Source organism: Camelus ferus, chromosome 1 (assembly GCF_009834535.1).
Source record: "Camelus ferus isolate YT-003-E chromosome 1, BCGSAC_Cfer_1.0, whole genome shotgun sequence".
Classification (NCBI taxonomy): Eukaryota; Metazoa; Chordata; class Mammalia; order Artiodactyla; family Camelidae; genus Camelus; species Camelus ferus.
Window position 1 is genome coordinate 3,324,641 of NC_045696.1, and position 24,541 is coordinate 3,349,181.

At 52.6% G+C, this 24,541-nt stretch overlaps 1 protein-coding gene and 1 long non-coding RNA gene across 5 annotated transcripts in view; one reads left to right on the forward strand and one right to left on the reverse strand.

The window, feature by feature from the left end:
- The window catches only part of ABCG1 (ATP binding cassette subfamily G member 1), an 83,296-nt gene that overhangs the window by 41,762 nt on the left and 16,993 nt on the right, over window positions 1-24,541 (reverse strand). For all 4 annotated transcript variants that reach the window (XM_032460700.1, XM_032460763.1, XM_032460548.1 and 1 more), the window contains one exon: window positions 19,833-20,076. In XM_032460700.1, the coding sequence (XP_032316591.1) occupies window positions 19,833-20,076 (244 nt within the window). The remainder of the gene's footprint in view (window positions 1-19,832; window positions 20,077-24,541) is intronic.
- Window positions 13,611-16,498, forward strand: LOC116657595. Its single transcript, XR_004312767.1, has 3 exons — window positions 13,611-13,691; window positions 14,533-14,535; window positions 16,488-16,498. It is a non-coding gene; the product is annotated as an uncharacterized LOC116657595 (long non-coding RNA).

Consider the following 24,541-nt stretch of genomic DNA (forward strand, 5'->3'; position numbering starts at 1 on the left):
GACACGCCGGAATAGAAGTCATTAGCTTCTGCCAGGTCCCCCCCACTGGCTTCACTCCTTCTCCCCGTCTTCTGTTGTCCCCAGTCGCTCAGGCCGACAGTCAGAATCCTCCCGATGCCCTCCCGTGCGCACTCACGCGATGCTCCACAGCGTACACGCACACACTTGCGGGTCCTCCCTCGTTCCATCCCCCATTTCTTCACGGTCCTTCCCTGCTTTTTTAAATTTCGAGCTACCTTACTCGTACGAGATGACGCTGCGTAACGAGGGCTGTGGCGGCCAAGGCTGAGCAGGTGCACGCGCCGGGCGCCGTGCTGAGATGCCCCGTGAGCTAGCCCCACGAGGCGCATGCTCTAACTTCTCATCATTTTATAGATGAGAAGACTGAGGCACAGAGACAAAATGACTTTCCCAAGGTACCACGGCTAATAGGTGGGCGGCCAGAATTTAACCCAAGCAGCCTGGCTCCAAGTCCGCTCACGGTCAACTCTCCAACGCAGATGGCACATTTGTGAGGTTTACGGAAGGAAAAATAAATGAACACACACGCCATGTCCGTCCTGATCTCAGTCTCCTCCTCAGCCCAAATGTCACCACTGTCTTGAATTTCATTATTCCCTTATTTTTCTCTCTGTTGTATGCCATTTGTATTTATCCGTACATAATTTTGATAAAATTTGCCTGCTTTTGGACTTTATATAAGTGGCGCCATATTGGGAGCATTCCAACAATTGCTTTTGTTTTCTGCTCAGTGTTATTTTGTCCGTGAGACGTGTTCTTACTGACGCCACCCTGTGCTCGCTCACTGTCGCTTCTCTGTGATGCTGGCCGTGTGCAGCCAGCCTGCGTCAGTGACTCGTTTCAGTCTTCTTTCAATGAGCATTTGGGTTGTCTCCAGTCTTTCTTTCTCTCCTTTTTAAATTGAGGAATAGTTGATTTACAATGTGCTGTTAGTTTCAGGTGTACAGCAAAGTGGATCAGTTTACATATATATATATGTGTGTATATATATATATTCTTTTCCAGATTCCTTTCCTCCAGTCTCTTGTGTGATTATGAAAAACATGGAACTGCTAAGAGCGCCGTATACACGTGGGAGTAAAAGTGTCAGACCACAGAGCACACGCATCCTCGACTCAGTTTCATAAAGCCAAGTACGTTTTTGGGGACCACAGCCCTTCCCACTCCCCACGGCCTGCCTGAGGAGCTTCCTCCGTCCACGTCCTCACCACAGCCCCATAGTGAGGTTCTTTCCAAAATGGTGGTCCTTCCTTTTCTTTCCTACTAGTTTCCTGGGGCCGTCTTAGTAAGTTACCACAAAGTTTGTTGCCTAAAACAACAGAAGCATATTCTTTTGCAGTTCCGGGGACCAGAAGTCTGATATCAAAGTGTCAGCAGGGCCGGGCTCTCTCTGAAGGCTCTAGGGGAGGGTCCTTCCTGCCTCTTCCAGCCTCGGTGGCTCCAGGCCTTCCCTGGCATGTTGGCACATCTCCAGTTTCTGCCTCGGTCTGCACACGCCTTCTCCCCTGTGACTCTGTGATTTTCCCACGTTGTCCCCTTCTCTTCTGAGAACTTGCCCTTGGATTTCAAGTCCACCTAATCCAGGATGACCTCACTTCCACATCCCTAACCTAGCAACATCTGCAAAGACCCTTACTCCTAGCATGGCCACATTTCCAGGTTATGGGTTTGGAACAAGGACACATCGTTTTCCAGGGTCACCATTCAACCCAAGACCTCACTGTCTCACTCGAGTCTCACTCACCCCAGTGGTAGTGAAACACCCTTTATGGGCCTCCAGCCTCTCTCCTCCCAGGTGCCCTGCACCCTGGTTGGGCAGCTTCTGAAAGTCCACATTCATCACTGGGTACCACTGACCTCTTCCAGCACCCAAATTTCAACACCGCAGCCAGGGCCTCAGCAGGGCCCTTCTGGCGGCTCCCATCCCTTCTGTTCTAAGAGCCTGCCTGCCAGCCGGGGTGGGCTGCCTCTGTTCCCACTGGACATCCAGTCGCCAGCCCCCTGCTTCTTTGCCGATTACATTTGTGCCCCGCCACTTCCCAGATCGCCCGCCCCCACCCCCATTCCCCGAGCTCTCCTCCACACAGCAGCCACTGCCCGTGGGAAAGAGGAGCTCGCTGAGGGCGCTGTGTCATTCTCGCTCCCACCCCCGCCCAAGACTTAGCAAAAAGACTCTGCTTATAACAGGTAATTAACACCGAAATTTGTTGAATGGCAAGTAGAATGAAAATGGAAAACAAAATTCAAACATTTTCTACCTTGAAAATGACTCAGATTAAGAAGGAAGCAGATAACCATCGTATATAAAAATAGATTAAAAAACAAATGTCTCCTGTGTGGCCCAGGGAACGAGATTCAGTATCTGTATAGCCCTTAATGGAAAAGAATATGAAAAAGGAAAAAGAAAGAAAGAAAGAAACTCAACAAGAATTGGGAAAAGAGCAGCTAGAAATTGCTTCTTTGAAGTTTATGATCCTGCGTATTCTTACCTTATGCGTTCCTGTCTAATTTGAGGTACAGGGCTGCCCCAGTGTAATTTTAAAATCACAGTCAAGTCTACAGTGTGGTGGCTCTGTTGTAATTGTAGATGTCTGATTTTTTCTTAAGCTTATCCTAATCTGGTTATACGAGGCTTTCGTATTGACAGTAAAATCATCAATGTATTGCCCTCTCAGAACAAAACAAATAAATGCACATACAACACAAATTTAGATTCTTAACCCAAAAATCTCTCAACCTGGGACTTTGTTTTCCAACCTGTAAAATGAGAAGCCTGGGCTACAGGGCTCTTTATCTCCTTCTCTTAACTTAAAAAAAAATACTCACATATAAATATAATCATACATGAATGTATTTACACATACAAGCACAAATATAGGCCTATGAACTGTGTCTTGAAATTACATCTCTTCCTTTCTGTAAGGCAAGTTTATGAAAAAGAAACTGAAAAGCGCATGGAATGGTACTTCACCCCTTTATGACCGTGTGGCTGGAGATCTTTTTTTCTTAGCCAAAGCAGCTCCATTTACTCTTTTCCCACCGGACTGAGCTTACGTTGTGAAAATTCTAAATTATTAGAATAGCTGTGTTATTTTGCCAGTATCTTGGGTGAAAAATGACTCGATAGCAGTCCTTCCTTTTAAAAGCTATTTTATATCCAGTGATGGTTATGTTTCCCCTTAAGAAACTACCTTATACATAACAGCAGCCCCTATAGAAAGCCCTGCAGTGCGTGGATGGTGAATCTAGTTCCTGGCTTCACATGTCTGGAAGCTGATGTGCGCTGAGGCAGGGAGCCAGTGAGCCGCTCAGAGATGGGGCAGCGACCTCCCGCCCCCCGGCCATCGCTCCTGTCCACTCCTGTTCCCACCACCCAGACCAGCTGCCTCCTCCAGTACCAGGTGTCCCCACTGTCCTGGCCTCTCCTGAGATGCTCCTGCACAGGGCCATAATTCCTGGTTTTATTCCAGAACATTCCATGGGAGAGGGATCTCAGGCAAGGTGTCTCATCTTACCAGCGCTTTCCCCACCTTGAGCCCCATCTGCTGATCGTCAGAGCTCCACCAAGTCACTCGGATGTGGAAGTGCGTTGGAGAAAGGGCGGAGCTCAGGAACAAACGGGAAAATGCCAAATCACCTGGTTCCCTCCAGAGGCTGGCCTTGACTTTAGTCCCTACCCGCCTGGCCTCACCTCCCCTGAGCCAATCTCGTCTCTGCCCTGACCTCCCTCCCACCCGCCTGCCCCCCTCCCCACCCCGTGCCTCCTTCACACAAGGGGACTCAGCTGGTCTTTGTCTGCTCTGCCATCTGTCCTGTCCTCCTCCTGTCCCCCAGCTGGCCAGCTCGTCTGCGCCGGACTGCAGGGCGTGCGGCCCAGTTTGCAAATGAGAGGACCCCAGTGTCCACGAGAGTGCTTCGTCCAGGCAATGGCAATATCGAGAAACAAACCGAGGTTAAGAGGCCCTGTTTCCCTCGCCGATTAGGCCCTTCATCCGGCCCGAGTGCCTCAGGTCACCTGGGGAGAATGCGACTTCCAGTTCTTTCATGTTTTACGACTACAAAACCCCCAAACAACATCTTCCTTATGAAAGAGGCTTATCCACAAGCTAACAGAAAGGCATGAGCTTCTATGTAAATACCATTTTCTTTGCTTCTTCTGTCTACGGACTTTCAAAAGTCTTCTGCTCCCGAAGCGTGCTTCATCCTACACCCTCTGGTGCAAAGCATGGGGCGGCCAACGCCCTCCAGAGCCCAGCTCCTAGGGCGGGGCTGGATTGCAGGAGGCACCTGGGGGGCAGACCCGGGCCAGTGACCGGGGGGGGGGGGGGGGGGGGGGATGGGGACCTACTGGGCTCAGGGTCGTCTGACTTGGAGGTCACCCTCAGCAAGTGAGGTGGGAAATGCTGGAGCCCACATTTCTGGCTGTCCCCTCCTCTTCCGGCACGACTCCCACAGGCCCGCAGCCCTCTCTGGGCCTCAAATTCCTCCAGCAAGCTGGGGTCACTTCTGCTTGGCATCACTCGGAACGTGAAAGGGCTTCCCCAGGGTGAGGTCCAGGCGGCTCTCAGCAGTGTCTTCCTAGCTTCCGGGTGACTCGGTTATTTTGTGTGGGGGAAGTGGGCTCCATGGAGATAGGCCCTCCCTTCCGCACAAAAGCAAGAAGCCTCCTCACCGCCAGCCGCCGTTCCGACCACTAGGTACGCCTCTGGGTCCAAGTATGATTTTTAAAATTCATGAGTTACGATCTCTGCAATTCAGGATCTACCATCTGTGAGGCAAGGAAGAGGCGCCAGTTCTTTGCCAAAAAGAGCGCGAGGATTCGAAAGTGAGACAACACGGCACGTCAGACGTCAGGAATGGGTGCACGAGACGGCAGACGTCTGAGGGCTTTCGGACGCACCGACGGACTGGCGAACAGGGAGCCGGCCAGCGGCCCGCGGGCTCGGGCGGGCGCGGAGGGCGGCGCGGACGCCCCCTCCTGCCGCGGCGCTGCCTGGACTGCCCTCCAGCCCGGCGCTGCTCCGGCCGTGCTCCCCCGCCCAGCCTGGCCTCCGGCTCCAGCCTCTGCGAGTGATGTTCCTGCTTTCTGTGCTGTTTTACCCAAAGGAGAGCAATTTTTCTTTTAGTCAATGATCAGGAGGGGTGACAGACGAGGAAAGGGGACAGCCAGGTTAGAGCTGAGCTCCCTCGGCTCCTGCCGCCCCCGTCCATCTGGCCGGTGCTTCACTCCAGCCCCTCCCCAGATTTCACGGAGGAGCTGCCCGGGGATCCATCAGACGGTGATGGAGGTCAGAGCAGCTTTACTTGGGGCCTTGGCGGCTTTCACATACGGACAGAAGGACACCTTATCTTGTTTATCCCACACAGACAGGTGATATTGCAGAGTAGGGAGCACAAACACACACGCACACACAGACATGCACACACACACAGACATGCACACATGCGCGCGCACACACACATGCGCACACATGTACACACAGACATGCACACATGTGTACACGTACACATGGACACACATACGCACACAGACATGCACACACAGACACACACATATGCACACAAACACATGCACACACAGACACGCACACACACGGGTGGAGGGAGTTGGAATACCTACAACATGGTTCCCTGGATCAGATGAAGGTAAAAATACAGTCCGTGCTCTCTCAAATAACAACAACATGAAGTGCTGTCTCCAGGCATCCTGGCCCTGTCACCCCGCAGCGGGAAGCCTGTTGTCCCACAGGACGCCCTGGGGAATGGTGAACTTTTACAGGTTGCTGTGGTGGGGAGGGGTCCCCAGGCTCCCCAAGTCCATGGAGTGGGGGCTCAGAAGACTGTGCCCAGCCCCAAGTCCCTCCCAGAGCAGCGCCCGCACCCGTGGCACACACACTCATCCCCAGGGAAGCTGGCTGTGCGGGCAGGGCCTTTCCTGCTCCAGCCTTTCAACGGTCCGGTGTGGCTCTCAAGTGGCCACCAGCTCCTCTCTGCTTTATCCCTGTGGGTCTCAGAGTGGGCCGGCATCAGTGTCGCCTACCACTTATGGCACACGCCTAGGCTCGCCTGCCCCAGACTCGCTGAAGCAGACCCTCGGGGCAGGGCAGGGGGCCCCATCACCCTCCAGGTCACTCTGGTGCTCACTTGGTGTGGGACCACTGCTCACTGTGACAGACTCCTGCTGCTTCAGCTTCCAGGGGCAGAAACAAGCCGGGCGGCTGCACCCTCACCAGCTCTGAACGCAGTGTGGATGCCAGAGGCGTGAGACACCAAAGGGCGAGGGCCCCTGAGAGGCCAGCATCCTCCCGGCGGTGACCCCCCTTCTTGTCTCTGATTTACCACTGGGTCCTGGGTACCAGGCATCTCTGCCTTTAGTTGCTAATCACCTTCCTCCCATCTTATAGCATAGTTTTTTTAAAAAAGGCAATATTCCCTAATAGAAATGATGAAAGTCAAAATACAGTAGTAAGAATGACACATGCTCTGATAATTTTGCTTAAAATAAAATAAAACTTCACTGGCCCACCCCCACCCCCTGTTTCTTAGAAACTCATCTCCTTCTTCCATACCCTCCCTGGGAGGCACGGTTTGTAACACAAGTGATCCAAGCACCATGGGGCGTCTTCATACGATGGAATCGTTTAAGAAACAGTATAAAATGATCAAAGCCCTTTGGATTTTCAAATTCCCCCCAGAAGGGCAGCTCTGGTGTGCACCCCCACCCCCGCTTCAGTCCACAGCGAGCTCACTGATGCCACGTGAAGGAAGGTTCTCAGGAAACCCGGTGGCCTAGCCCAGAGGCCTGGCTCAGCGCCCTGAGAGGCAGTCAGTTCTGAACGTGGGCAGTGCTCTAAGAACAAGTCCTCCAGCGTCAGAGTTATAAACCTCCAGACATCCACCTGCTCCTTCCCGGCCATTCCAGACCTGTGGTCCCCAACTCCCTCTGGAGAGTCTGCCCAGGTACTCCCCGCGCCCCACAGTGCCGACAAAGTCACAGAGCAGCAGATTCGCCCTGCACTGCCTGCCTGCCTCCTTCTCGATCTCGCGTGAGCGGACATGGTGTGCACTTGTCACGGGCGTCTGCCGTCCCCGAAGATGCACAGCAGGTGGAATCTGGGCCAGGCCTGAGCCCTGCCTGAGGGCTCCAAGCTCATCACATCCCCTCCCATGACACTGCCTTGTTCTCGGTGAGAAAAACGCTCCAAGGCGCAAGTGTGAAAGAAGCAGACAGTTCAACGTTCCCAGCTCATTAACAGCGCCCATGGATCTGGGAGGTCAAGGGATCTTTTGACAGGATGCAGGGCAGAGAGGAGGAGCCTGGGATCAGTCAGGCTCAACGGGAGCCCGGGGTCCAAGTGGCCCTCGCAGGAAATCTGCACTTACTGCTCACACTTCTCAAAGCCAGGAATTCCCCCTGACGATGTGGAGGCCACGGCCGACAAGGCGGTGGGGGCACGGCAAGGCAGGTCCCACCACCGCCCTCCTCCTCTACCTAGGGGAGCCTCGCCATCCAAGATGGGCACACGGGGCTGGACCCTCCGTCTAACACAAGACTTACAGCCCAGTGACCTTGAGAATGTCCCAAATGCCTCCCCCTCCTCCCCTGTGCCCAGGGATCGCTCAGCTAAGTCAACATGCACTGTAACTGGGCAGTATCCACTCCTTTTATTTCTTTCTTTTTTTTTTTTTTAATTTTTAATGGAGGTACTGGGAATTGAACCCAGGACATCATGCATGCTAAGCATGCGCTCTACCACTGAGCTAGGCCTGCCTTTACCCCCTGCACTCCTTTTACCTCTAAGTCCTCAGATTTTACCCCTAAATTACTTTTAGAATGGGAACCAAAGGCTCTGATCCATCCTATTGACTCCAGGCTGTTATTATTATATTACATCACACGTAACACCCTTCGTAAGGACTGTAGCTACATTTATTAGACACCACGTGTCGGGCACAGAGCTTCATATCTATCAAGTTATCTGGTCCAGTAAAATGGGTTTTGTTATTGTTCTTCCCTTTTCACAGGGAGGTTAAGGCCCTCCCCCAGCCGCCCAGCTAGTGACTGGTGGGGCCAGGCTTTGAATCCAGACTCCTTTACTCCAGAGGCCGTATTCCCACCCCAGCCCCTTCTCCACCGAGAGCACGTTGCTAACAGGTGCAGACCGAGAATCATTTTCTTAAACAGAGGAAAAAGAAAATTTTAACTAAGCCCCATGTGTAACTCAATTCATCATAACCTCCTTCTTGTCACACATTAACTCAGAATTACTGCAAAGGAAGGAAAATGCTTTTTCTACGAAACTACAGCCAATGGGATTTCACGTTAAATATCTGCAAGTCCAAGAACAGCATTCGCGCGCCAGCCGTGCCGCTGCCACGCGGAGACGGCGGCTCACCGCCTGATGCCCCCACGGCCACCACTGCAAGCAGTGGGCACAACAGCCTTAATTTTCAGGTGTGAAAATCTAGCCACCTGACAAAAATGCACAGCGCCTGATAAAATCTCACACCCTCCTAGGGGGACCTACACAAACCTCACTCTTGAGCCAAGTTCTGAAGTGTGATGTCGCTGAGAGCTTTGTACCAACTGCGGAAATTTCCACCCAGTAACTTACAAGGGTAGGTGCTTCCACTGTAAATGTCTCAAGGAAGCTACACTCCTCAGTCAGTGACCTAAAGTTCCTGACGACCTCCCAGAGAGAGGAAACCTCTGTCTATCTAATCCACTGGAGGCACATACGTCCTAACAACAGGCAAGGGTTCACATGTCTGAAACACTCGGTTGATTCAGTCCTAATTGTTGCCATGAGCAGGAAACCCAAGGCACCTTAGAGAAAGAATGGTATAGAAATTCTCAGAGAACATCTACTCGAAGACTGCCGGCTGCCTGAGGGCTGGGAGCTCCGGGCATCTGGACGAAAGATTCCCAGTTTCTGTGGAAGGGACGGCACTTCTGTGCTGTCTGGGCAAGTGGACGATGGACTTCACTGATCTGAGCCACAGGGGAATGGTAAGAACCCCCCCCCCCACGGGGATGCTGGGAAGACTGGGTAAGTTACGGATGATAATGATGATTTATAAGTAAAATGCTTAATGAAGCCAAGAACCCAAAAACCAACCCTTCAGCAAACTTTGACCCACACACTAGAAAGATCTGAGCCCCACTGTGTGCCGGCCCCGATGTAAGCGGATCGCAGCCACTGCCCCGCTCTGCCCGTCTGAGACTGGCACTCGTATCAGCCCCATTCTGCAGATGAGAAAACCGAGGGTCCAAACCATGTGAAGCCAAGATTCAAAAGCAGGCCACCTGACCCAGAATCCAGGCTCTCCGCCTGCCCGCCCACGATGCGGCAGCTGAGGCTAGGGGTTGGGCTGACCCAAGGAAGCAGGCCTTAGAAGCCACTTTCCACCTGTCACTCAGAGGTGGCGCACGGGCTCGACACAGTGAGGGACGAGCAAAGCGCTGCTATCTCCTCCAGGCTCTGGCTCTTCAACTGTGGTTTGGGCTTTTGTTATCTAAGTCATTTGGCAGATGTTTAGTGGGTGCCGACTCCGCACGAGGTCAGGGGGCTGGGCGGCAGGGATGGAGGTGACTGACACAGCCCGTATTTAGAGGCTCAGAGAAAGAAAAACATAAAATCATGTGCACTGAGTGCCATGGTAGTAGGCAGAGGGGAGGGAGGTATCCAGGAAGGACCCTGGCCCCAGAGATAAGCACAAACGAAGGCAGGCTTCCCCCGACACCTGCCTGTGGAGGCAAGGTGGGTTCCGGGCAGAGGGCGTGGTCCAGAGAGAACACACAGATACTGAGTGAGCAGACCCCTTTCTCAGAAGGCAGTGCCACCTGCTGGCCCACAAGGAGTGACTGTGGAGAAGAGAGGCTGGGACACAGGTAGGAAGGGAGTCCCTCCCACAGAGAGACTTTCAGCCAGGTTGAGCACCTTGAGATTTACATCATAGAGACGTATCCAATTCTGAAGCCAAGAGGCACAGACGCTCCTATGAAGAGAGGAACTGACGAGAGGACAGTTGTCCTCCTCTCTTAGCCAGACAAGAATCAGAGATGAGGAGGGGGCACGGCTTGGACTGGGGCACGGCTTGGACTGGGGCACAGGGCACATCTGTGACCCCTCAGGGGCCGTGACAAGGAGCACATGATTAGACAGCTTCCTCTCATACCATTCAGGACATAACCATTTTCTGGACAGGCCGATATGCAGGATCTTTAGAAACAGGAAACCCACAAGCTTCCTTTGCAAATCTTAAGGGGGACTCTGATGAAATGTCAGACTAAACGTAAGGGCTTCCGACTTTTCAATCAGCTTTTGTATCTAGTCTGTTCTTGGCAGACAAGCACTGTTATTGTTTGTAGCGATGGAACATCTCAGCCATCGGAAATGTGCCTTTCCTCCTTTTCTGAAAGGTTTCACACAGGAGGGAATTTATTGTGCAAAAGCTACTCACCACCATCCCTGCCTCCTGCATCCCACCTGCAGGTGGGTGAGTCTCGGAGATTCGAGAACCAGCATCTCCAGGTAGGTTTACAAAAATGTCAACTCCACAATCACAAAATCAAATGAGCAACCGGCTAAAATCCGAGACTACGAGAACAGTCATTAGCTCTTGGGCTCCTTGGGTTTGTTCAGGAACTGTATGAGTGATGGTGTTTAATGCTTCATAACTCACCAAAATTCAGTCCACAGGGACTAGACCAGCCTGGTGTCCAGAGAAGACTTTGGTCGCCAGGGAGGGGCAAAGTGTGCCTCCGATCCCACCAAGGCGTCCCAGGACTTTGAGGGGTTGGATTGGAGCCTCAGCTGCTAGAAATCATGTTTATGTTTATTACCACATTTGTGGGTTCACACACACACACAACGTGTACTGGATGCTACAGAAAACACACGTGAAGTTCAGCTGTTATTTCCCGGAGCCTGCCTAACACACCCGGGCTGGAGCGAGTCAGCAGGGAGCAGGAGGCGGCAGGCTCCCAGCGTGACTGACCCGCTGGGCTCCAGCCCACTTACTGGACCTGCCACTCAGACTCCTAAGGGAAATTCCAGGATTCCACAAGCCACCCTGGTCATGTTTAAACGGCTGACAGCTCAACCTGCTTGGCCCAACCCAGGAGGCCCTCCCTCCCATTCCTTCAACCACTGAACTAAACAAACTAAACAAAGCAAAACAAAGTTTTTACCAGGATTCAGATATTGTTTGTCTCGCAGAAAACGTGAGCATCTGACCTGATGGCCCTACCTTCCACTTTAAAGAGACATCTGGAAAATTCACGAAGCCCGCCCCGCTCCCCGCTACTGAGGGAAGCGACAAGGACGAAGACGCCACCCAGGACGCCACCGCTTTCCTGAGGACAGCCTGGCTAGATATCCGCGTGCTCTTCCTGCTCCAGTGGAGGCTCCAGTTACGCTTAGACAGACATCAAAATAATAATCATCTGGGGAAAAAAATCTCCATTCATCAGATGCATTTTAGTGACGTCTCCAGGGTAAAATTGGGCTGTGGGAAAGGTTCTCATATTTTCTGGGCACAGGTGTTGGTCGGATCTGGGGTGGCGCAGTGGGGTTTGAACGCCCAGGGGTCCGATGTGCACAGGACAGCCGCACACCGAGGGAGGCGGAGGCCCCCACCCGCCGGCAGAGGCCGCAGCATCCGGACCGGGAGCTCGGCATCCTCCACGCACGCTTAGCAACAGCGCCCCGCGCGCAGCCAATCGCGCGGCGCCGCCGAGGTTACCCGCGAGCATTGACCGGGAGTAACCCCGGCGCGGGCGGCGGCGGAGGCGGCGGCGGCGGCGGGCTGCGGCCACTGCGCACGCGCAGCAGGGCTCACCTGCGGGGCTCGCACCTACGCGCGGGAGGGGCCCAGCCCCGCGGTGCTCATCTCCTCCAACCATTCAGAGTTTAGGGCTGCCGAGAAACACGGGAACCTCCAGGAAGTCTCCGCCCGACACGCAGCCAGCTCCTACCTCTGAGAGAATGTGCGCCCCAGCCGCCCGGCGGGGACAGCGCAGACGTCACCCTGGGCCCCAGGCCTGCAGGGTCAGCATCCGCACGAGCCAAGATAAGAGATGGATTTTACTCCACATTTAAAGCCGGCGGAAGAGCCCCGTCTCAGTCGACCGGCCAAAGCCCCACCTACCCAAGAGCATGCAGGTGAAAATTGGCCAGAATGAATTCGCCCCTTGGAGACCAGCCAGGCTCATCGCCCTTGGAAGGAACTTCGGTGGGGGTGGAGGACCGGGGCCCGATTACTCCGTCCTAGAGGGTGAGGACAAGCAGAGGTTCCCGGCACAGTCCCCAGCCAGGTGGACGGAGTTCTGATCCAGGATGCAGACCAACACTGCCCCCAGCCCAGCCCATGAAGGAAATCTGGGTGCCCACTTCCTCAGGAGGTGGGGAGGCTTTTGTGGTATCTCCATCTGGGGTTGTGTATGTCATGGGTGAAAAAGAGATGAGAAAAACAGCTCATCTTGGGGGGGGGGCCTGCGAAATGACAAAGGGGGAAGAGTTCAGAACGCATCTGGTTGAGAGGCAGGTGGTTAAGGCTTGAGGTCTAATCCAGAATCCGAGGGCTGCCTCCCTCTAGCCCCCCTTCCCTCCTGTGTGAGGGCCATGCTGACAATGCCCCGTGGCTTTCCCATGAGTACTTACTGATGCCATGTGCCAAAGCAAACAGCATTTTCTCAGTAAACAGGTATTTTTAATTAAAAAATAACCACTGCTCCCCAAAAAGTGGGAAGGAAGAAATAACAACTGAGAAGTCCCCCATAAAACTCCTAAAAGATTCACTTTCAAGATTGGTGGTTGAGATATCCAGGCAAGGGACTTTTGCCTTATGACAGTAAAAGAAACAGAAAGAGTGACTTGTACCCTGCTCTTCCACTGATCTCCACCCTTGACAGTTTACAGCCGAGAGTAAGAACATTCCAGCAGGGGATCCTGCTTGCTGCCCTGCCCCCATGGATGCCTCGGCAGTACCTACTCCCAAAGCAGGACTCCAGCCTCATTTCCCCCAAGAGCCACGGCTCTTTCCTCCTTTCCAGGGATCCCTGGGTCCTGAGGCACCAGGTTGCTGTTTTGTACCTGGTTAAGCGTTTTTCCTTCCAACGCGTGAGCTCATTTCCAAGAACCAAGAGTATAGCAAGCGTACATGGGTTCTCCGCAAAGCAGAGCTTGGATCAACAAATGAACATGACTAGAATTCAGATTTCAGCTCAAAAGAAGCCTTTTCTAAGAATTAGAGTTGTGCAAACAAGGACCTGGCCACGTGGGGAGTTGCTGGAAGTGGTCAGACAGAGGCTGGCCACCTGTGGTTGGGATGGGGCAAGAGGGATGGCTCCATGGGTGAGAGGTCAGGCACGGGAGCTCCCAGGCCCCTTTGGGCTCCAAGATTCTCTAAATGTAGGTCTCAGTTGGACATAATCGCAGTCATGAAGTCACTCTGGCATGTCTTAATTTTGACACTGAATGCCGCTTATCCCACAGCACAAAGGTGATGAACAACAACACAGCTGACAAAGTGGGAAGTAAAGCTGGTGGCTGTGGTCCAGGCTGGGCTGCTGCCCGCTCAGCAGCCTCCGTCCTCGACTCTGAAAGCTCCTCCTGGTGCCTCTTCTCAAATTGTGGACAAAATCACTCAGTGCCAGATAGATTTTAGTTTAGTTTAGTTTAGTTTAGTTTTGGTTTGGAGTTTTTTTTTTTTTTTTTTTTTTAAGTACGAGATAGATTTTATATGACAGCAAGCTTTCCTATGAAGGTTTTGGAACTTCATCGACTTAGGTTTCATAGGGAAATGCACCTCCATCCTACAGACCCCGCGTTTGTCCCATGCAGTCTTTCTAAATGATTTTAATCTGACCCATGTGGTTACCTTTGTTCCTTAAATAAGCCAATCTGTTGATTCTAGAACTGAACTCAAAGAGAGCAGGTGTCTGGTTACTAAACATTTTCTTCTGCCAATTTATAAACAAAAGAAATGGTTTCATGTTCAGCAAAATGTCACCGTGGGTTATTTCTTGGCCTTGGCCGATTAGATTCTGGTTTATAAGAGAGGACATTCATTCAAGCATGTGGGATTTTCAAGTCATGAGCATATTTGGGGTGTTAACGGAAGGCAGGAGGGCACCCACCCAGCAGATGAAAATGAGTGTGGTAAGAATGTCCTAAAAAGTGACACCGTGACACGAACTCACCACTGAGCAGAGCACAGTCCTGCAAAGTCACATTGAGGAGACCAGATGGCCAGGCACACTCTCCAGAAAAATGGTAGAGTATCAGTGTGCCCGAGTATGGAGACTGCCAATCGGAAGGTGACGGAGGTGGCCCAACATTGAAGCAAAGAAGAGGAGACTTCAATGCCAAGATTGGCGCGGCTGCCTGTGCCGTGTCTACCAGGGCTGCCCAGCCTGCCGGCGCCACACCTGGACCCTGCACCTCTGATTCCAGGTCCCAGATGATGATGGCTTGGCTTCCACACAGAGGGCTCCAAGGTGGGTAGGATGTGCTGGCTGGAGAAGGGGAGCTGAGACCCTCTCGGATATTAAAGTTCTGCCTGTGAACTAGCAGACCCTTTTGGTTTTGTATGTGGTCACGCTGCATTCATCTGTCAGTGAGAGTCCGCCCATCCTCCACAGTTTTTCAAAGCCTCTTTCGGGGCCCGAAAGGCAGAGGATCAGAACTATTCCAGAAGACCTCATCACCAAAGGGGCCTGAGTGGGTGACCTGCCTCCTGCCCCAGGGAGCCACCGCGAACCTGAGAACTGGCCCCAGAGGGGAAGGGAGGAGCTCTCCAGCCATCTGGCGACCTGGGTCATGGGGCTCCCTGTGTGACGCCCTAGCTTCACTCAAGCACAGAGCCTTGCAAGCAGAGCTCATGTTCGCCACAAAGCACTGAAGGACCAGCCACAGCCTCAAATAAAGACAAAGACAGAGTATTAAAAGCAATTTCCTTTTGCACCACAAAGAAAACCCACCTTCACATGAGGGGCCCCCAGGAGCACAAAAGTCATTCACTCGTGCTAGGGAAATACAGATCCGCCTTCGCACCGGAGCAGCCCGCCCTGCTTCCTTTAAGACTTCCTTCTCCAGTCTTCCTTTAACCAGCCTTCCCTTCCCATCCCTGTCCCAGCCTGTTAGAGCAAGTCACCCAGGGCTTGGTTGGAAGCCAATCTTCTCTTAACGGAATTCCTGAAAGGGATTTTAATGGTACATTCTTCTCATTTGAGCCAGCCTGTCATTGCTGGCCGGCCTTGTGAAATCGCTCTGGAAATTAAGAGAAAGCAAACTTCAATTTGAGAAGGGTGTGCAAACACAGTTTGATAGCTCAGAAGCAAACCAATACAGATAATCCGACGAGGAGCCACCCAGGATGTCCAACCCCGTCCTGGCGCTTGGCGAGGGTGCTGCCGGGTCTGCTTGCAGAGCAGGGGGTGCTGTCTTGCTCCTGTCCGAGTGCTGCCGTGTTGAGACAACAGCCTGGCTGACGAGGGGTAAAGAAAACTGCAAAGCCCCAGCTTGGATTACTTTTGTTCTCAACTCACAGGCCACCTTCGGAGGGGTATTTAATGCCTAGGAATCGCCTGTGTGTGTGTAGCACACCACGCAACAGCCTGCCCTCCCTGGTGAGGGGTGGACACTAAGCTCTCCAAAGGACCAGGGCACCTCCTTATGGGTCCCCATGGAAGACAGAGGTGACTGGCATCCAAGCAGGCCAGTTAAAGGGAAAAGAAGTCAGAGTTGGCAGTCAAGGTGCCCCCCAGTGGCTTTGTAAATGGGGGTGAGGCCCAGGTGCCAGGGTGGCCCAGTGGTGTGCCACTAGATGTCCTGTTGGGTCTTAGCTTCAGGCCTGCTTTCCCCTTCGTCCTCCTCTGCTCCTAGGGACCTGGGGTACAGTCTCTGAACCTCATGTACCCCACATGTTGAAAGGACGGAATTGGTCTCTGAGCCCAGTGGACCAAAGGACCCAGCGCAGGGCCTGCCTTACAGGAAGCAGAGGCTGCTCTCAGAAGTCTGTCACACGGGGCTGAGCGAGGACAATTAAACTGCATTGTTCCCGAAGTCCCTGGACACAATAGTTGGTGTGACGACACCAAGGGCCATATTGTTCCAAATCATTTGTCCCATCAGCCAACGCTACGTGAGTGAATTCCTTGAGGGAAGGTAATCACCGTGTCAGAAGCCCATGGAATTACCCGTGGGGTGCGCTTCCTCCCCCGAGGACGGTCCCTCTCACAGCTGTGTTCTCTGCTAGGAATCTATTACACGGCCTCTTTTTTTTGCTCCAAAGACATCATTAATCATACGGTGAAAACGTAACTACAATTGAAAATACAAGATGTTTTCTTGTAAACACCGTATTCAATGCCTGGCAATCCTCAAGCTCAAGAATCTTAAAGATGCAATGCCTGACATCTCCTTCTTAAAAATATTGCTGTGGGGGAGGGTGGAGCTCAGCGGTAGAGCACGTGCCTAGCATGCACGAGGTCCTGGGTTTGATCCCCAGTTCCTCCAATAAAAAAAAAATACTGCTATGGATTCACTCATGGCCTTTCTTCTAAGGATTACGAAGCTCTCTTTCTCCATCTTCTTTCTTTGAAATAATTGTGCGGGAGGGTGTAATACTGTTCCAATCCCAGGGCCAAGCTTTGCTGCAGCATCCTATGTGGACTTGATGCGGCTGCAACTTACTCTGGGAGGAAGAGTCTTCCCTGGACTGTACTGGAGTGGCCCAGGGTCTCTGTGATGGACCAGGAGCCCGACGGCCGGGCCCCAGCCTTGGCTCTGACCTTGAGCAGGTCACTGCAGCCCTCGGGCTCCTGAGTCCTTCATTGTACAACCGGACGCTCTGGAAACCCCCAGCTCTCGCGTTCTCAGGTGCCTCTGCCTCCCCGACGAGTCCAAGCCCAGCGAGATCGTTGCCACGAGCTCCGCAGGCACCGCTGAATTTTTCAAGAATTAAAACCAATCGACTCCATCCAGAGAGAAGGACAACACGGTAAGAGAAGTAAGAGAAAAAGCTCCTGCCACAAAGGCTGGTCACACCTGGCGTCACACAGAGCTGACGCCAGATATAAAACTGCCACCGAGAGAAAAGGGAAATGCTTGCCAGGCCGGCAGCACGGCAGACGGGGCCCTGTGGGACCCAAGCCTGGAGAAGGAGCCCCACTTCCCCGCGGCTGCGGGAACCCCGCACCCCGAGGCCCGGCACCAGGCGGGGCACGGGCTCCAAGCCGGACAGCGGGCTTGGACACCATCATCACAGCTCAGGGTCCCGACAAGCCCTTAACACTCAGCTCCCTTTCTATTCCGTGAGAAGGTGGACAGGTATCTCCCACCCTAAGTGTACGCGGGACTGAAGCCCCATCTAAGTCCTGAACCGCGGGGCACCAAGAACAAAGGTAACATCGGGGCCCGGCGGGAAGAGGGGCAGGGAGAGGGAGGTGGACACAGGCGCTGCCTCTGGGCGGGGCGCTGGGGAAGGAAGCCCAACAGAGAAGTCAGGCCTGGCGGGTTGGGAAACCAGCGACCGGACACTCCAGACCGATGGTGCCCGCCTCTCCCTCCGGCTGCAGCCACCTCTGACTCACAGGCAGGTGCCTGGGGCCCACTTCCTACTGCTCCCCGCCTGAGCCCACACAGGTTACTGCAGGGCAAGTGTCTATCCGGCAGCAGGCGGGCGGGGCTCCCAGGAGGCCACCGGGGATGGATGGCGGTGGCCTCTCCTCCGCTAACGAAGAGGCCAGCACCGAGGGCCCACTTTGACAATTAGTGTGACCAGTTCTAACATTCAGAGAACCCAGGGTGGGCAAGCTGCACACCTGACCAGGGAAGACTCTTCACTCACCAGCACTGGGTGAGCACCTGCCGTGTTGGATTTCAAAGCAAGATTCCGCCACAGTTTAGAGATGTTTGCATTTCTGCGTGGCAAGCTGTCTTCACTTTAGAGGATACACATCCAAGTGTTTCCAATATCATGACCACGTTTCTAAGGCCACATGTGACACGTGGGCAGAAACTTACCCGTGTTGCCCATGGGTTTGCTGTCAACAGAGACAGATCAAGGCAAAACCTCATAAGGCCTTCCTGGTCACTCGGTGCATTTTTTTTCAGTAAAATATTTGTTCAAGTTGAGAAGGAAAAGCTGTAACCCTAGGTCGGAATTTCAATAGGCTCAGACAAACAGGCCCAACCCTGAGCCTATCACAGAATTTCTTTCTTAACAAAACAGGCTGGCACACTCTGAAAACGTAAGTCGCAGATAACAGTGCTATCCTGCCAGCCACTGAGAAGGTTTGGGATCTGTTCCTGGTGTGCAGACAGATATAAAGCCATCCAACAACCAACGTGGCTCGGGGGTCCTAGGGACCAGTTCTAAAATCATGGTTACAAGGAATTCCAGAGCTGCCCACACCAACCGTCTCTAAAGCTTCACTCCAGGAGGGTAGGAAACAAAATGTAGGCGATAGGGAACAGAAAAATGAAAAGTAAAAAGGTGCCTCTTGGTGGATCTTCTTCAAAAAGAAAGATGGATTGAATCTGGATTTGAATCCTAAACAATTAAAATATTCCGGTGGTACCTGAGTCATTTTGTTCCAAATTCCTCATAGATTTTCAAGTTGTTTTAAGTGATTCATTGGAAACTAAGGACCATTGTTCCTGGGTGATGTCTAACGTGTCTCTTCCAGTCGGTACCTGCCTCCCAAAAGACGGACAGCTGGTGGGTGCGTGGAGCAGGGGTGGGGGTGCGTGTGAAGAGTGAGGTCCACAGGAGGAAGTTGGTCAAGCTCGAAACGGAAATACTAACACAAGGAGGCTTTAACTCTACACACTCTGAAAATCAAGAGCTGAAAAAGGTGCATCCAGGTTGCTGAGAACACTCCAAATCCGTCAGTCATCAGTTCCTGCCAACACGCAGCAGGCTGGCGGCAGGCTCCCGCGTGCATGCGGCTGTCCCAAGAGCTCCCGAGTCCCTTCCTCTCCACCTCTTCTGCTTTTATTGATAGCCCACCAGCACACCCCGTGAGTCCTTTCGAGGCCCTTAAACACACAAGGCTAGTTTCCAGAGAGATCACTCTAGGTCACTGGCTACTTTTTAACACTTCAAGCTTGGGAGGAAGCATCTGTCTTCCATTTGGCTCAGAATTAAAGTATTTAAAACCAATGGTCCCATCTTGAAAGGCCAACATAAGCAGCATCCCGTAAAGAGGACCCTCCAAGTGCAGACCGGAAACTGGCACACAGGGACCCTGGTCAAACTTTGTGATCATATCGGAGGTTAAGAACCACTGTGTGACTCACAGACAAAGAAAACAAACTTACGGTTACTGAAGGAGAAAGAGGGGGAGGGATAAATTAGGAGTTTGGGATTAACAGGTACACACTACTATATATAAAGTAGATAAACAACAGACACCTGCTGTGCAGCACAGGGAACTATATTCAGTATCTGTAATAATCTACAATGGAAAAGAATATGAAAAGGAGTATATGTGTGTGTATATATATATATATATGTAAATAACTTTTGCTGTACACCAGAAACTAACACAACATTGTCAATCAACTATACATTATAATAAAAATAAAAAAGATCCACTGTGAATCTTGAGTCATCTAATCCGACCTGTTCAAATTCTAGGTAAGGGAAAAACCTGAGCCTGAGGCAACAAAATAAACTGACCACAGCTGAGCCCTGAGACTCAGCCTCCCAACTTCCGGACCCAGGTCTCCCCAAATAACACGTTTCTCCCTTCGCAGGCTCCTCCCACCTCTGAACACCCACAGCAGCCCCCTCCCTACCTTTCTTCCTCCACCAGGGTCCTTCTGGGACTGAGTAGGAAAGATCCTTGAATTCGATGTTGACGGCCGCCCTCCGCGGCAAGGAGGAAAGGCGCTGGGCCTCTGTGAGGTTGTTGTCCACTTTCTTAAGGTGCCCATTCAGCAGCTCCGTCTCGGCGACATCCATGTTGCTGGAGACCACCTCGTCCACCGAGACGCACACCGACTTGGGCTCGGTCATGGCTGCAGAGTAACCGCTGGCGTTCTAGAAAGAAGGGGAGGAAGCCCCAAGAGAGGCTGCGAGTTACCCCAAGGGAAGGACACAAGGGACTTGCCAGTAGGCTCAGGGCCATGCGTCAGTCAGAGCAACAGCCCTTACACGACACAGAGCCCTCGGCTTGACAGAAAGGATGCTCACCTGGAGGAAGTCCTCACCTCCAGCCCTCACTTTTTCTTCTCCTAAAATCATGCTAAAGACAAAATGTCAAACTGCTCGACCATCTTATTTAGGAATCATAAAATCTAATTCCAAAACTATAATAAATAAACCAGTTGTCTCAAAGAATGAAACACTGGTCACCATACAAAAATTATCTATTTACGGTCCACTCATTAAAAAAAAACCATAAAGATGCATGAGGCTGCTAAGAAATGCATAATTGGAAAAACTTTATGTAAAATGAGGTCTTCTAGTGCCTTCCTCCCGGGACCTGGTAAACGCGCCTCAGGAGCAGGGGCGCCCCCTGCAGCGCCAGGGTCTGTGGGAGGCAGCCTTGGTGTTTTCCTTGTAAGTTCTGCAAGCCCCTTACACTTCTCCTCTCTCACTGTAGCTTCATAATAGCGCTGAGAGGTCAGAAAGGCTGATTTTGTTTTTCTCTATGATACAGATAAGGAAACTGAGGCCCAGACTATGTTAAGGAAGCTGCTCTGAGCCCTGTGACCACATGAGGAGCAGAAGGGATCCCAGAACATGTCATCTTAAGAGAGAGGTGGGTGCGTCTTCCACCCCCACCACCAGGGTATTTGATACATAGCCACGTTGGTTTTTCAAGCTTTCACTGGGAGGCAAGTGAACTGTTACAGACGTGCCAAGAACCAAAAGCGTTTATGCAAAGAAAGGAACATCTTTTTCTAATGGCTTGATCTCACTGGACGAATCAACACGCCCCAGGCACCCCAGAGCGCAGGAGAGCCCTGGGGTGGACTAACGCTATGCTGCGCTTTTTCTAGCTGTCTCTTAAATCAAGAGAGGACATTCGACAGTGCCCAACCATGGGCCTTCGGTGAGGCTTCTCCCCCCTGTCGAAGGCAGCCGGCCTGACGGGGGAGCCCGTCGACAACCGCCTTAGATAGCTCAGGCCCTTCTGACGGCCGTGGGGCCAGGACACTCGGCCAGGGTGCTATTTGTTCTGAGGAGGAACTGCATCTTGCTGCTATTTTTTTCTGTAGGTCTGTTAGGTATTTCTTTAAAGAGGATGGCTTTTGGATTGTCATTATTTCTAGTAAAAAAATGGAAAACAAAACCAGAGTGTGGACCATCTGTAAATATCCTTACAAACCCCAGCAACTCTGGCGACTGAACAAGCCCATCCCCGGTTAGAATGTCCTCTTGGGGGTGCGTGACGGCGTCGCTGGCAAGCGGGCATATTTCCATCACGGCATTTAAGGGCTCAGAAATCTTGGGGGCTTCGAATATTTAAAGCACAAATAAGGGGGTGGGGAGACGTGGGCCCAGGGTTTTCTCTTTCTCGTGATGTTTGAAAATGCTGCTTTGCTGTTGAAGAAAAAGACACATCACTCACACACACACACACACACACACACCCCTCCGAGGCATCGCCTACCTCGGAAAAGCTTAACCAGATCAAAACTTAGCTCATCCACTATACTATTCTGTGGATTAAAATTAAAGTGCTGAGTAAAACTCTGACAAAATTAATCCTGGTTTGCCTCTGGCACTGAGCACGTGAGATGCTTCAAACGCAAACGTGAGTAGGTTCGTGCATCCCCTACACAGCCGGGGAGGTTTGCGTTGGTCTGAGGACGGGACTCCTCAGAGCCAGGCTGAGAAAGGGCCTCTGCCGCTCCCAGGAGGGCCCCGCAGGACGTCGCCTCGGCAGCCCTGCTTGCCCCGAGCCCTCTGGGTGGGGCTTATCGCAGGAACAAGAGGACACCCCGCCTTAGCTCAGCGCGCTCTGGGCTTGGCCCGTTGGGAAAGAACATGCCCCTTCAGCTCCGGCACCCATAGCAGCACCGAATGCCGTCCCTTTGCCCACCGATCGTGCCCTTTGGGGGCACGTGCTGCTGTCCCAGCTTTTATAACCCATTTTGACTCCATTAAAGGCCTGCAAGCACCAAATCCTGGCTTTGGTGGGGGTTAATGGAGAGACCCTGGTCCCCAAAGTCCATCCTCACCCCACCTTGCCACCCACGTGGAAAGGCTAGACGTCTGCTTCCAGACCCACGTCTTGCTGACAGACTTGGCTCTCACACCGGGGGTCCCCATCCCTGTGTGTGTTCAGTTAGGGGCGGGGAGTTTCCAGCAACCCCCCTCCGGGAGGGGCGCCCCATCACCCCCACCCAGCATTCCAGGAACCATGGATCATCCATCCCCTCCTCTGCACCCAGCACAGGTGTCGACCCCTGGGAAAGCCCAGAGGTAGGGCGAGTCTTTTCATTTGGATGAAACCCACATGCACACTGCCAGGACGAACAACCATCACTCCACCGCCAACTGGAGCAGATGCCAGCCTGGATTACGATGAGGGTCTGACTCTAGACTCCTCGCCTATCTATTCTCTCACTCACTTCTCCAGATCAAGTCCCGGGGATCAGCCATCAACAGACAGACATGGCTTGTGACCTCAGCAGCTCATGTCCAAGATTGGGTCCAGATAATCTCCATACCGAGGGGCAAGACATAGAAGGAGAGGATGCTGGAACCCACAAAGGACAACGAAGCCCACAGGTCCTGGTTGGGGCACAAAGTGTCTCTGAGGAAATGAAACATAAGCTGAGCTTAGCCAGCTGAGGTGGGGGGAAGGGTGCCGGTTCACGATGCTCCCTTCCAGGGAACAGTATGTGCAAAGGCCAGGCAGCCAGAAGGAGTGGAACACCTGGAGATCTGGGAGAAATTCAGGGGCTGGAGCTCCTATTTGGGGCCGTGGAGTAAGACGAGGTCCACACGGTGGTGGGCTTGCAATATTGTTACAGGTTTTGTACTTTATCTAGAGGTCTCTGCATGGGGGTGTCACTGAGGGATCTCAAGGCGGAAGCAACAGAGCAGAACACGAGCTGAGAACCGTCTCCTGCAGCATCGTGCAGAGCCTAGGGTGAGTGGCCCTAACCAGCTGGGGCAGCGGGAAAGGAGACAAGGCAGGTGGGCCAGCAGGACAAAGCTGGTTGAGTACACTGATTTGCGAGTGAGAGAGAGCAGCCAGGGGCAAGTACTCACTCACCATTTAAAGTTTTAAATTATAACATCTCCCGCATAGTAGTTAAGTGGTTATAAACAATAGCAACTATTGACTCAGCGATTACAATGTGCCCATTAAACTCCAGGTTGCAGAGATCACTCCTCTCACTCTCTGCACAGCTCTCTGGGGGGGTCACCATCTCCCATCATTTCACGGAGAGACCACCTCCCCTGCCCCACCCCACCATGAATGAGTAGCCAACCTGGAGTCGGGCTCTGCATGGGTCCTCCCAGCCAGCGTCCCTAACAGCACCTGAATGCTGCTTAGCTTTTTACGGGCAAGTTGGACTTGACCCTGCGTCATCCCAGCCCCTGTCTGTTACAAGGAAATCCACAAGAAACTGAGGAAACCACACAACCCCACCCCCAAAGAAATCTACACCAAAGCAGTGCCAGCCATCATCCACCTTTCCTCCATGGGTGTCCAATTAATAAAATTCTGAAATACTGGGTGATGGGAGGCAGTGGCTGTCACTCCAAAATAGACCAGCTCTCTGGAAACACGTCCTCAGAGGAGAGCCCAGCGATGTAGGTTACAGCTAGCTCCTCCTCAGCCTCCTGAGCTCATTAAAAATGAAACAAGTACATCCTCTCTCCCCATTCATTCCCCGTTCCCTTTCGCTGCGTGCGTCCCTGTCTTACCCGAAGCACTGTCTTTGACCTTCCCACCCCACACAATTGGTGCTGCGTAATAAGTGGTAAATAATAGTGTGTCCGTTCACAGGTGCTGAATGCCAAGGAGACCCCATTTGGACTGTTCCTGCCTGCCATGGCTGAGGCACTGATTCTAATTTGAATGCTAGTTTAACGAGATGCCTGTTTAGCTGGGGAGGGTCTCTAACAGTCAGCAAGCCCCCAGGCATTGTGAGGCTGGTTCACTCTCTTTACCCAGGGAAGCAGGTTAGAGGCAGTAAGTCCCCCTGCCCCCACAGCATCTTAGGGAAGGGAGGAAGGGGAAGGGCACTGGTCTGCACTGTCTCTCACTTCTCTCCTTGCTGCCTGCCTCGGTGTCCACCCAGACCAGCAGACTGCACTTGGAGAGCAGACCCCTTCCTGGGCACATGAGAGAAAGACGTGCTGGTCCAGAATCCTCAAGGCCACTGCCTTAGGGAAAAGAGCCCGAATGCCATGCCCCTAACTAAGCAAAGGGAAGATGCCACTTGTATGGTCACTCAGAATGCCAGCCTTATCATCACCGAAAATCTCACTCCAAACAGCCTCAAATACCACTACCCCACTGGGAGCCTGTGCCCGC